The sequence below is a fragment of the Diachasma alloeum genome, unplaced genomic scaffold (assembly GCF_001412515.2).
Source record: "Diachasma alloeum isolate Michigan unplaced genomic scaffold, Dall2.0 Dall_scaffold_00840, whole genome shotgun sequence".
Classification (NCBI taxonomy): domain Eukaryota; kingdom Metazoa; phylum Arthropoda; class Insecta; order Hymenoptera; family Braconidae; genus Diachasma; species Diachasma alloeum.
In genome coordinates this window covers 155988-170349 of record NW_021680964.1, presented here as the reverse complement: position 1 = coordinate 170349, position 14362 = coordinate 155988, and the positions used below count along the sequence as shown (strand labels likewise).

At 35.1% G+C, this 14362-nt stretch overlaps 1 protein-coding gene across 2 annotated transcripts in view; it reads right to left on the bottom strand.

The window, feature by feature from the left end:
• Nucleotides 1-14362, bottom strand: part of LOC107044901 (ETS-like protein pointed) — a 143546-nt gene that overhangs the window by 41840 nt on the left and 87344 nt on the right. For both annotated transcript variants that reach the window (XM_015266970.1, XM_015266971.1), the window contains exon 4: nucleotides 2341-2457. In XM_015266970.1, the coding sequence (XP_015122456.1) occupies nucleotides 2341-2457 (117 nt within the window). The remainder of the gene's footprint in view (nucleotides 1-2340; nucleotides 2458-14362) is intronic.

The window sequence follows — 14362 nt, the reverse complement described above, 5'->3', positions numbered from 1 at the left end:
TAACACGTCACATAGTAATGTTTACTATGTCGCACGGTAATGCGTACTATGTTCCATAGTAATACTTACTATGTCCCATGGTAATGGTTACAATGTGAATGGAAAATGGTCCTATGTCGCTGTTTTGTCAAAAAAAAGTTGTAATTTTGCTTTTGTCAAAAAATTAATATATTTATTATGCGGAGAGAATTGAATAGTAAACATTACCATGGCTATAAGAGAGATTACTATGGCAACATAGTAAAAGGGTTTTCAACTGTCCCTCCGTAGTAATCCTCACTATGTCCCACGGTAGTGCTTAACATGTCACATAGTAATGTTTACTACGTCGCATGGTAATGCGTACTATGTCCCATGGTAATGGTTACAATGTGAATGGAAAATGGTCCTATGAATAAACGAAGTATCTTTAAAATAACCGGTTGAAATTCGCGATTGCCTCTTGATGCGTTCATATAAACTCAAGACGCTTCAAGATTAAACTCTCTATTTGATTCAAACAGGGAATTATTATAATTACATCAATAAATTCTTTACCTTTGCCATCTAAACAATGATTAGATTTCTAACTAATAAAGTCTTGACTTGTATGAAGAAAGCATTTGTTTACATTTATAAAACTATTCATTTGATATGAATAAAAATGCAACTGCACATTTAATTTAGGTTTCAATGAGCGTTATTAAGAGCTCCCTGAATAAATTCGTTATTTCATTCAAAACCATAATTTCTCTTTTCGATGGATCTTACAACAAGAAAATTCTCGTTCTTGAATTAATGATATATCTGTGCCCAACGTTGATCTACTCCTCTTTCATGCCTTGATGGTATTTAATTATTTAGAATAATTTCATTATGTGTATAGGACATTTTACGTAACATAAGGAGCTCTGCTATGTAACATAATAAGCTTTACTATGTATGCTCTTGAAATTCAATAGTATTAAAAATGAAAATGACAAAATTTTACGCAATTACGTGCATAAAAATTGAGTGGGAGAGACGAAATAAAAACGTTGATATGTGCAACAAGACATCCGTTGACCGATTACTGAGTAACGGCTCGTTGATACAGCACTTCGTGCAGTCTCTGAGCACACGTACACACATGGCCAACAAATTGCAACACACAGTCTAGTCGCAATGTTGAGGTGAATCGGGCCCTCGTTACGCACTGCGAAACACCCTCCCCCGTTTGCGTGAATCGAAATCAGCGTTTTCCAACGTCGCATTACTATATAGGTACATGTAAATCTACTTGCAATTCTTCAACATTTTTTCCCTTCTCGCTTTTTTAAACAGTTGACTTTGATGTTTGGTTGGTGGATGCACCAATGGGCATGAAAAATAGGTCAGGAAGAAAGTTAAAACCTTCAAGTGTTGATAATAATTGTCTCATGATTTTTATATTAATTTCTAAGTCGGTACACGGAGAAAATAAAATAGCAAAGATAACTATGTAGACATCGGGGCATAGTAAATGTTACCAAGGTTTCGTAAGTACTACTATGGGAATGGTGATGGCTACCATGGAACATCGGAATGTTTACTATGGGGCATAGTAAGTTCCTTAATGGTGATAGGTACTATGGACATAGCAATAATTACTATGTTACATAGTAACCTCTTTTATATTAATTTCTAAGTCGGTACACGGAGAAAATAAAATAGCAAAGATAACTATGTAGAAATCGGGGCATAGTAAATGTTACCAAGGTTTCGTAAGTACTACTATGGGAATGGTGATGGCTACCATGGAACATCGGAATGTTTACTATGGGGTATAGTAAGCTCCTTAGTGGTAATAGGTACTATGGACATAGCAATAATTACTATGTTACATAGTAACCTCTTTTATATTAATTTCTAAGTCGGTACACGGAGAAAATAAAATAGCAAAGATAACTATGTAGAAATCGGGGCATAGTAAATGTTACCAAGGTTTCGTAAGTACTACTATGGGAATGGTAATGGCTACCATGGAACATAGTAATGTTTACTATTTAATTCTCTCCGTGTAGTCTTCGGAGTTAGAGTAAAGGCCGAGACGCGTCTTCTGCGTGCGACTGAATAACGAGCCACAATTGTATTAAATTCACAGAGCTATTATCCCAATTCTACTCATAACTCCAATATGAGATTTGAAAAAAAAATGTCAGATGACCTTGTTTACAGAGAATTAAATTTAAAAAAAAATTGTCTTCGAATATTTTCTCATAAAGTCACTCGTTATCAAGATAATTTGATCTTTCGTTCGACGAGATGTGAGAAATAGAGTACTTCTATCACGTTTTACCTCTTCGTGGCTGATATTAAAATTCAAATAGAAAATGATCTTACCTTTGGTTATATTGAGGCGAACTTGTTCCTTCTCCCAGGATGCGAATGAGGCCTTCAGGGCCTCGGTCATTTTTTTGTTTGTACCCGGCGTTAATGGTGGCACTTGCGCCGGGATATCTGCAATTAAACATTTTATTGTATCAATAAATTTATTTTTGGTTATATGTGAGTATTAAATCGATTTTTGTCAACACAATTTTTCCGGAAAATATCCACTTAATTGGAGTAGTTGAGATGAGAATGAATGCAATAAGCAAGTAATTTTTTTGCACTCATTATGCATTTATCTTGAGAATGAAGAATTTTAGGGGAGAAATTCAAGAGAGTTTTATCGTAACTATGAAAATTTCACACGAGTGTCTTCTGGCATTTTTTATTCAATTGAAATGAATCTTTGTATCGTTAAATTAACAATTTTACAGTTAATTTGACCATTTCGAAGTGACTTTGCTTGAAATTACCAAAAGTCTGCAATTATCCGCAGCTTATAAAATTTTTATAGTGAAAAATGTCGGATAATTTCTCGTAAAAGTATCCAATACGCTCCGAGAAATCACTCATTTGAACCAGATTTCACTTTCAATTGGGAATTTTTCTATATGAAACCCCACATTATTTCTGTTGGAAATTAATAAAATCATATATATTCATTTTAATAAAAATGTTTTAATTGTATGAAATCATTAACCCATTTAATCCAAATAAATTCTTTTTCATCAAACTTTTTATTTGGATCAAAGAAACATCTGGTGCTAAATAATTTCTGTGGGTGCATCGTGTTCATTCAATTTTCAATAAATTTTCATTAAAATTCATTAATCTCGTGATTAATTCACCTGACATATTTCTCATCTGTTCCTAAAAATAACGTGACCATTCCAGTAGTCATTATCGCCCTTCACAATCTTCATTATCTCCATACAATTGATAAGCACCGCTGATTTCTTTTTCCCCTCTGGAATTCGACGGTTTCAACCTCGAAACAATTGCAGTGTTATTTACATCCCCACCCTCAGTAATAACGCGAATTAATTGTAAGCACGTGGTCCCCTATGGTCACTAGGCCTCCTTTCCCCTTCCCTAGGTAATTCTCAGTGTGGGAAAAAGTTTATGGTAATTGCGATCGATATGTTAAGTAGAAACCAGTAATGATATGACAACCAATGGATCGAAGGCAAGAGATACGTCATTAGAATACCTCGTCAATATTGTGACTCAAATTGTTGATTTTTTTTCTTTCTGGGAATATTTGTGAGACAATGAGGGGACAACAAATGTTTTTGTGGAAGTCATGAATATTTATTCATCTAATCAACTCTACCCCATTTTATTTAGGACTGAATTTTTAAAAAATTTGAATTTCTAATTTATTCATTAAAATTATGATTCTAAAATGATACAGCCAATATATTTATCAATTATTATAAATTAATAATAAATGATAATTTTTTACTAGTGAAGAAAAAATTAATAATCCACGTGATACCGAGGGCACAGGAAAAAAAGTTTCTGGTTTAATGTTAAAATTTAAAAAAAATCCTCCATTTGAGTACAATTTTACTAGATTCGTGTAAAAATTACTGAGAATTATAGATTTTTGGCTTATTCTATCTCTCTAAATTACTATAAAATTCAAATCGACTTCTGATGACAAAAAATTGGTACTCGAAATTAAAACTCCAAAATTAAGAATCACAAGGATCGAAATAAGAGTCACGAGGGTCAAAATAAGGGACACGTGGTTATAATGAGGGCCAGATTAAGGATCCAAATAAAGGTCACAAGGGTCAAATTAAGGGTCCAAATAATAGAAACTAAGGGTCTTAATATATCTCTCTGCATTATAAAAATCAGATTAATGGTAGCAATAAGGGTACCAAGGGTCAGATTAAGGGTCACGAGGGTCAGATTAAGGGTCACGAGGGTCATATTAAGGGTCACAAGGCTCAGAATAAGGATCATGACGATCATATCGAGATCATTTGGCGAGCGAAGCGAACAGGGGGCGAGGCCCCTAGTAAGAAAGACGTTCTCTAAATAAATGAAAATTTCCCTCATTTTCAGGATTGTTGCATGCTGTATTTCAAGTACGACAGAGTTTATGAGTTTCAAGCTTATTATTTTGAAAACTTTTTTTTTCTGTGACTGATTCCAATAGCGAAAATTAAATCGTATAAATTGATAACAGACGATGGATTTTTATCTGTTAAAAATGTAAATAATTCAAGTGATAGGGAGAATAATGTCCCAGTTGTCTTCGAGCCCGAAAATTGTAATCGCGCCTAGCAACTCAAAAAATGAATAAGAAAAGACTACAGTTGCCATAAGGTGATTGTTGCTCCCGTAGGTGCGTTCACCATAGCGATGCACATGCACCTGCACCTGTCAGCCAGTTGCGTTCCCTCTCCTTGTAACGACGATTCCTATCTAGGAAACTTGTGCTGTTTGCTACAGGACTATTTGAGTGTTGACCCTCAGGAGTCTCGCACTCCCCTGTCACACCTGACGCATTTTTATTTTTTTCCAGTCAAGTCGTGGTGAGAAGTGGGGTTAAGCTCATTTCTCACATGTACATGGGTTATAATGAAACACTTTTTTTTTTCATGGGTGTGTATATATTTTTTTTTTATTGGAATTAAGTAGTCGAATGGAGGAGATAGGGGGAATGGGCGAATAAACAATTGAAGGACACCTGTTGACGTTTATTGAGTTGTTATTGATAAGTTTAATGGTTAGACAACGAATTTTATGAGGGAATTTTCGATACTGAATACATACCTGCGATTTTATTGAAATTCACTGATATAAAGGATTTGATTTTAACTGTTTTGGAGCTTAAACAATTCGTTTCGATTGTTTTACAAATTTCATGGAAACTTTTTTTATTAATAATTGCATTTCTCAGCGAAAAATCGTTTAATATTTTATGAGGAACTACACTGAGAGAAAAATATAATTCTTCTGACTATATTCCATCACCATCGAATTATAGTCAAAAATTCCTCAACAATTTTTCATGGGTTACGGTAACTATGGCGGGTGGAGTAATTATTACAATGGAATGTAGTCATTGCGAATATTTTATAGTTCTGCTCAGGATAGATTTGTCGTGGTTACTTTTGGACTTTGGTTAGTTTAACTGCATTTTGATTTGCAAAAATTACGCTTGTGAAGTTACTATAATGTTATGTGCCGCATACAAAAAAAAANCTAACCTCCTTTAGGCATTAAAGAATTCTAAGAGAATTAGAATTTAGAGAGAAAAAATTTCCGCTTCACCCAGCCGGGAATCGAACCCGGGTCTCCCAGATACGCGCCGGGCACTCTTACCGACTAAGCTAATTTATTTTCTCATTGTAAATTGAACTTCAGATTTTTCTCTCAATGTTTCCTATTAAATTCCTCTCGTCTCAAAATATTCTAAAAATAATAAATTTAAACAAATGTCATTTCAACATCTTTTCATCATAAAATAATCAGAAATCGTTTAGTAAAATGGACGAATCAATAGAAATATGAAATACAAATAAAACATTGGACAAGAAATTTTGAATATTCCAAAAATATAATATCAAATAAAGAAATTAAAGAAAGCAATCGCATTGTTGCTCATTGTTTGATTGAATTGAATGTAAATTAATGTTTGACCCTAATGATCCAAGTGACACTTGACACCACCAGGCAACTCTACATAAATTTGCATATACGTCTGTGCTTGCCTCATTCTGCGCCTTCAACCACCCGAGGCAACACAAAAGGGAGTCCCAAAAACTCATTTCAATATCTCCCAACTATTTTTACCTTTTCTCTTTTATTTTTTCAGTCATCCGATAACCTCAATTGGCTTTTACAAAAACCCATTCCCATGTAAACGAGAAAAAATTTTTTTTTGTCGAGACGTTTTCTTTATACCCAAAGGGGGAAAATGGAGATAGGGGTGGGGTATAGGGGATAAATGAGACATAATAATGTTGGGCTTCTTATTAACGTATGGAGTTTGAGCACGTGCTTAGAAGTCGTGGAGGAACAGCAGCCCGACAACTGTGCCAGCTGGCACTGACCTCTAGTTTATTTCTTGTGTATATAATGCTGGATGGATTATTACCAAAATCCAACGGGTCCAATGCGACATGTGGCAGCGGTCGGCTAGGTCAGAGGGGATGAGGGATTAAGAGTAGGCTGAAGAAATTATTGGGCTAATGCTAACAATCCAAGTTTCTTGGAATTTGGAGATGAGAAAATAAAAACGAAGGGAAGAAGAATTGATCTCTGGTGGAATTACGACCGGAGAGTAGTTTCTTTTTATGGTTATGGAAATTAGGATATTAATATAAGGTAATATGGAGTTTTCAAGTCTTATGATAAACATCCGACTCTATTATTCATCGGAACAGAGGATGTTTCGACGGTTTTGCTTCTCGAGGCTTCTGCTGTCGTCAATCTCCCAGTTACTGCCGCTGTCCCGATTTCGGCCACTCTCTGCGTTTTTTCAATGGATAGAATTTAACATTTACCGAGGATAAGTAAACAAATCATCTTAGTGCAAAGGGAGATTTTCGAATTCCTCCGGGTAGAAAAAGAATGATCGTAATCGCACAATTACAAACATTCGAAATTAGATAACAAAGTGTCTGTGATCTGTCGAAAAGTGGCGTTTACTGGAACACCTCTCCTATTTCCCATGTCCCTATTTATGTCACTCATATTCATCAGAATATGAGATTTTTTCATTACGAAATTCAATTCTCCACAAAATAGGTCGAGTTTAGAGAAATTTTTTAAATTCATCTTGATTTTCCCATCACTGAAGCAGCAACAAATTCTCAACTGAAAAATTGAATGATTTTATTCAGCCGTCGCGTGATTTTGAAGGTAGTTCCACCCACCAAAATACACACTTCGCTCCTTGCGTTTAAATTTAGCCATTTTAAGACTTGCACCCGGTTTATACCGTTTACCTACTTTATGGTGTATTTATGCGTTTGTGAGAAAGGGGAGTCAGTTTATAACGCTCACGTTCAGGATAACCCCGGAGGGGATGGGTTCGAGGGTTTCGTGGTGGAGTGAGCATGCTCAGAACACTCAGAAACGTGACGAGACTTGTGCAACAGGTGTAGGATACTTTTCATCGGAAATGTTTAACCAACAGGCTCAACAGGTAGATGGCGTATAGATAAGAACGAGATAAGTCTCTAGAAAACGTGAAAAAGTGAGAAAACAAAATCTGAAGGTCTGGGCAAAGAACAATATACATTTGACAAGGTGAAAAAAATGTATATTCAGTATTGTGAAGTGAATTAATTATCAAGTCAAGTGGGGAAGCGTCAATTCAATCAAGAAAAAGTTTTGTTTGGTTTTTACTGGGAAGTAGAAACTTTTGAAAAATACAAAGGAATGAAAAAGAAATCCTCTCCTTCTACTAATTTTTTATTTCATGTAGAATTTTTTAAAAATCCTTATTCGATTTGAAACTATTTTTCTCATAGAAATCTGATTGTGCACTATGTTCATTCATTCGACATTGCTGACTTGGCTTTTCATTTATTGTATTTTTCAAAAATTTCTACTTCCCAGTAAGAACCAAACGAAACTTTTAATTAGTGCAGTTTTTTTACAAAAAGATTTGTTTGTGTTTTTTTAGGGAGATTTCATCATTTTTTTCCAAATAAGCAAGGAATCGTTTTTATATCCTGTAAATTTTTGGATTTTCATTCAATTCAATTCGGCTCATTCATGTTTCACACGACGGATCATCTTTCCAATTAACAATCGAAGCAAAACCAACAGTTCTATTCCACAGTCATCATTTCCAGCGACTTTTAATTATTTATTCAAGATTTTCCGATTTAATTTGCTTCTTCGAGAATTCATTTATGCACGGAACTCAATTGAAAAACATCTGTGGAATTTATCATTTATGCACGAAATTCAATTTGTAAATTCCCGGGCTCTCTTCTTGGTACCAGTGGTTGTATTGCACTGCTACCGACTCCGCAACGAAAGAATTATAGGAGATAATGTGAAATGCGAGAATGTGCGTATGAACCCGTTGCTCTATGCATATTCTTTAAAATATTGCTTCGAACAAAAAAATAGTTACATCAATGAGAAGCTGGTGGCCCACTTATATAATGTAATTAAGAGTATTTTTCACGTAGCTCGTCACGTTTGTATTTTATTTAATGGACATGATTCGGTGGTAGTGGAGGGGGTACATGGCAGCGATCGTCCTGATGTTTTGTACAGTCGAAGTCAAAACTTTTCTTGGCCGATACGCTACCCCGTATCTCGATATTGCTACAGGGTGACAAATTGAAAGGTCTTTTCAAATTAAATTCATATAATTTTTATCCTCGATGCAGGACAATAATGATAAACACACGTATCGATAGAGTGAACTCTGCAAATTCATTTGCAATCGATTTGCTATGTTTTAGAAAATTATAGCGATGATGATTGTCAATTCCATAAAATAGTGAAAATGGTTTGAGAGCGAATTATGAATGGCTCGACAAACCCTTCGGCCCTGATGCGGCATGCCGAGCCTGACGTTCGGTGCTGGTGTGGTCAACCGAGTCCGGCCTAGATGAGGCGCGTTACGCGAGTTTCACGTTCGGGCCGGATAATGGTTGCCGTATCCAAGCCGAGTCGTGGGGGCCAATTAAAATTATTATTAATCTTATTGGTAATTTATCATCAATTATTGCTCATTCAATGGCCACTCTCAAAATTGTTCCGAAAATTTTTTAATGACACCGGTTCAATAATTTCATATATATGTACACATGGATGATTCGACTATATCCGCGATCATTCTTAATAATGTAAAAAAAAGAAAATAATTATTTGCTATCAAAATTGATCATCTCTTATTTATCACTCTTGACTCCCTAACGTATTTATCGCTGAGAAACTGATTTTTTTTAACCTAAAATATTCCACCCATGACTGGTTTCGAACCCGGGACGTACAGATTACTAATCCTACGCCTTAGCCAATTAGCCTACCGCGCTATTCGGGCATTTTGAAATTCGAAAAATTAATTCCGAAAATGTCAAGCCAACCTCTTTCCGAGAATTAAACCCTCTACAAAAAATTTCTGTCCACTTTCTCTCCATATTTCCCTTTCTTCCAAAGATATTCGCAATAAAACATTTTTCGCATTTTTTGTGGACATGATTCCATTCATCAAATCCTTTCAAATCCACAACTAAATAAAAATTGATAAATATGTAACGACAAACAATTTATTATCACTCCCAACATGTGGTAATCATGTTTGACTTTATGGCTAACGAGCCATCCATCGATATCTTGACTTTGTCATCGCCACTTCAGAATTCCCTTTATCACCAACAAATTATCATTCCGGACGAACTGCGACTAGAAAAAACATCAGAGGCTTTCGAATCTGTTTATCTCAAAAGGCAGATCCTTCGGGAGCTACTATCCCCGAGGATTTGGGAGGGTCTTCTCTACTGCTTGACCTGCCTCCTGGCAGATTGTCACGAATAACAATGAAGAAAATTTCCAAGAGAAGTTTAAGTTAAAACTTGGGGAATTTATCGTGTAGGGCAAACAGCGTGTGTTTCACCGAGATACAGAAAACCACGAGTGTACAGTGGCGATAATGGACAAGCCACGTCCACTTCCTGTCAAGTTGATCGCACAACCCAACCAAGATTGGACGTTAACAAATGCATACATTATTACGAAAAGATAACAATGCTTGAATTGAAGTGATTCAGAGAAAAATTGTTTTTTTTTCCGGTAATTGTTGGGTAATTAATGCTTAGTAAGATGTAAAAATAGGAAAATTCACATTGGAAAATGCCGATATGACTGATAAAGTTTGTTTCCGTTTTTACTAGTAGTTTATGATAACGACATAAATGCTGATAATATTTGATAATAATTTGGATTCTAACAACTGTACTGATTTTTTTTTTTAATATTGTTTATGAGAAATCGATAGTTTTCCAGAGTTAAAAAAATATAAAACTGATGAAAAGAATCTGTCTATTTTTCTGGTGAAACTAATGAGGCAAAATGTTTTTTTTTCTTATCATTTGATAGGAAATTTTGTGAGAGATATTTTGGGATCATTCGCACCCCCTCTCCACCTCAATTTTCCAACTGATTTTTTAAACTTGCAGCTTCTAAAAATCATTAGGCAAAAAAAATTGTGAAAACATATTTTTTCCGTCAATTCCTCGAACTTTTGCTGACAAGTTACCCGGAAATTTTAATTTTAATATTAAAAACCATTCGCATTGAATTGCAATTTATGCCGAAGAGATTGTTGAGGAATGATAGAAAGATCATTGTCATGTAAGAAACGTATCCCCACAGCACGGGCCGCACGAATGCCCAAGGGGCAAGAGGACACGGGGGACATTTCGATAGATGTGTGTTACGGCGGCATCAAGTGGCAAACACAAACTTCTTGAGTATTAAAATAAAGAGAGAAAAAGGCAACGGGGGGATGGGGACGGGAATTTTAGAATTCATCTTTCCAGTCACGTAGACGATCCGTTGGTGTTGCGCTCCCCACGATGAGTTTGCCAATGAATTCATCAATACTAAATAATTCTGTGGATTCTATGGCAATGGAAAACCGAAAATTACGGAAGAAAGTTAAAGTGCCCAGAGTCACCTAAATCATACGATCTTTTGGAACATTTATCCATTTTAATAAAATGAAATAAAAAATTAATTATACATGATAGAAGGAAATGATGTGGAAAATAACTGCTTCCGAATTATTCGGAAAAATAGCAACATGCTTCCGAATAATAATTCTAAATTTGATGATGAATGCAAGAAATTGATCCATCAAATTTTTCTTCAGCAATTTTTTTAAACAATAGACTTTCACTTGGCCGGAGGTTTCAATAAGTAGCAACCCTCTACATTTGAAAATATTTCCCTCTCCATGGCATAGCTAGCGTTCAACCAACGCCATGCTGCTACTTTCACATAACACGCCACTTCATACAAACATAAATTATTTATTACAAAAAATTGAAACTGACCATAATTTTCATATTGGGCATCGGGTTTTTATGCATTTTTCCTCATTTATCGAGATTTTTTTCGAGATTTTAATTTTCTGCCTAGCGTCGAAAAGGTCATTTTCGCATAAGACGCTATTTTTTCACTTCTACATTAATTATTATGAATAATACTAGACTGCCGGTTGAGCACAAACCTAAACCAGAATGTTTCTATTCATATTAACTTTCTCGTTTAGAATTTATTTCAGATTTTCATCTTCAAATTTTAAATTATGTTTATACTACTTCAATTGACTAACTCACAATTGCAATTCCGTAGCGAAGCGGTAAACCGGGTCAAGTCGATTTTAACATTTGATCAGTTTTTGATGAATATCTCAGAATCTAAGAGAGATGGCAAAATTTTGCTCATAACCTTTTTTATAACCCTTAATTGACTCTACAAAAAAGGTAATGACTAAAAATTTTCTACTCCTTTTAAATTCCGAGATATTCGTCAAAAACTGGCCAATTGTCAAAATCGACTTAATCCGGTTTTCCGCTTCGCTACTGAATTTTGTTCACGAAAAAAACAGAGGTTTTTGAAAAAGCATCGCATGCACCTTTAATTGTTCACCTAATCATTTTCCTCCTGTTCCTTATTCTTATTTTTCAAGTTCAATTTTATAAAGAAACTGAAAAGTTTTCCATGACAGGGGGCGAGGGGAGGGATCATGGATTGTGTGAGGCAAAATACAAGGGAGGAGGGTCTAAAAAGATAAAAAATGCATCATATATGAACATTGGTTACAACTTGTTTTGCTCAGAAATATGTTCTAGATGTAATTCTGGACGACTGGGCCATATTTTTTTAATTTATTAAATGTCGATCAATAGGAAAAATAATTGAAATAATGAGTACAATTTTTATTTTATTTATGGAATATTCAATACAAGTTGAAATCGTCCAGAAACTAACCCCGTCCAGAAATTGACCTATTTACCCTATAGTCTGCAAGATATTGTGGAAATTAAAAAAATCACTCTGCACTAATTTTGCACTAATATTTGCAATAATAATTTTTTAAATACCTGAACGGAGTAATCAATGCAGGAGCAACATATCTAAAAACCTCTTTTGTGCAGAATTCGATTGACTACAAGAAGGTTCATTGATATGGGCCTCTAATTCTCATGATTTCTGAAATATTCGTGGAATAATCAATCCTCAAAACGTCTCAATATCGTTGCAAAATCGATGAATAATCAATTTGAAAAATCGTTGCATCCTCTATACATAAAACATGAGACTCAGGTACACCGAGGTAAATCCAAAATGGATGAATATAAACGTCTCCACTAGAAATTGGGTCAAATCGGTAATAACGTTATTTACAGACGCAATCAAATACATTTTGATATGATTGACTGACTCGGAAATCCAACCCAGCCTTAAGAGCCATCCAATAATAGATACTGATTGCGATGAATGATGCATTGTTTTACGGTTGGATACAACCAGAATTCTATCTGAATCCTATCTAAACATGGAGTAGATAGAATCGTACACATCGTTTACAAATTCATAGACAAAATAGACTATTCAGTAGCAATAACTGATATTGTGTGATTCGAAGTACTTCAAAAGGCGAAAATATCAATAGAAAAAATTTCTTGATGATCTTTTCTTTCAAAAATACTCACTATTCAGACAATTGCATATTTTTGGACAAGTATACAAAGCTAAAACAATACTAATGGAATGTATCGTTTCTGTTGATTTCGCAATTACCGTCAAGGCAGAAGGTACTCGCACGAGAACGAGTACCCGAACGCATACTACTAATTATTTTCCTTCGTCTTATTCTGAATTAAACTATGGTAGAGACAAAAAACTATAATCTGTTCGACCCAAACTTAACTTTTCAGATTTAAAATAAGAATCTTTTTATAATTTTAATTTTGTGACGGACTGCACTGACGCGACACCTTCAGGCGCCATCTCCTAACCGAGTTGGTGTAGCATGTGTCAAACGAAAAATGTAGGCAAAACTAAATCAAATCATTATTTATGGTGAAGAGAAGGGTCGATTGAACGATTGAAATCCAAAAATAGGGAAAGAAACTCGCGAAATCGGAGAAAAATTGGTGTTCGGGTACTGACGCAGCGAAAATTCGCACGTCGCTGTACTCGAACGATCCACTTAACCTCACCTGTCCAACCAATTTTCCCGCACCTTATCATACTTTTTTTTCATCAAAATATTGTTCCGAGGATTAAATTTATTGTTTAATGATTGATCTATCACGGGGGAAAATTAAAAAAGAGAAAGGAGTAAAATTGCAGTACAGAGGAGTTGGAGAAGGCACTGGCAGCTCTGAAAACTGGGCAAAGCTTAGGAGCAGTGAGCAAACTCTACCAAATACCAAAGACGATCCTTTGTGAGAAAAATATAACAATTGTATTATAACTGATTGAATAAAAACTTAACTCGACATGTTAGAAGACTCATTTAACGTAGTATACGAGCACAAGAAACTGCACCGTTCGGGTACTGTTTCTTGCACCTGTGAATAATAGTTCTTTTACTATTATTCACAGGTGTTAGAATTTTACATCAAATTCAATTTTTTCTGCGCGAATAATATTGAGGTTTACAAAGAATCAATTTTTTGGCGATTCTACATCTGAATAATGAGAAAAACGCATTTTATTACTGGAAAATTCTTACACGTTCGGGTACTGGTGCCTCCATGGTATCTCGGAAATCATGAATCTTGTGGAAAAAAGTGAGAAGATCATTGTTGTAGCTACTAGAGTCATTCATTATCGAGATAATTGCATATTTAACAAGACGAGATATTTAAAAATCTGTTGTCCACAGCTTCACAACTGAATTAAAAATTTCAGATCGCTCCCCTCTTCATTCCCTTATATTAGTAAAAACTTTCTTCCCAATATTTTTTTCAACACCGGGTGTCCCCAGTGCGCGTTTCCGCCCTCGTCTTTCCACCCCCCCCCCCCC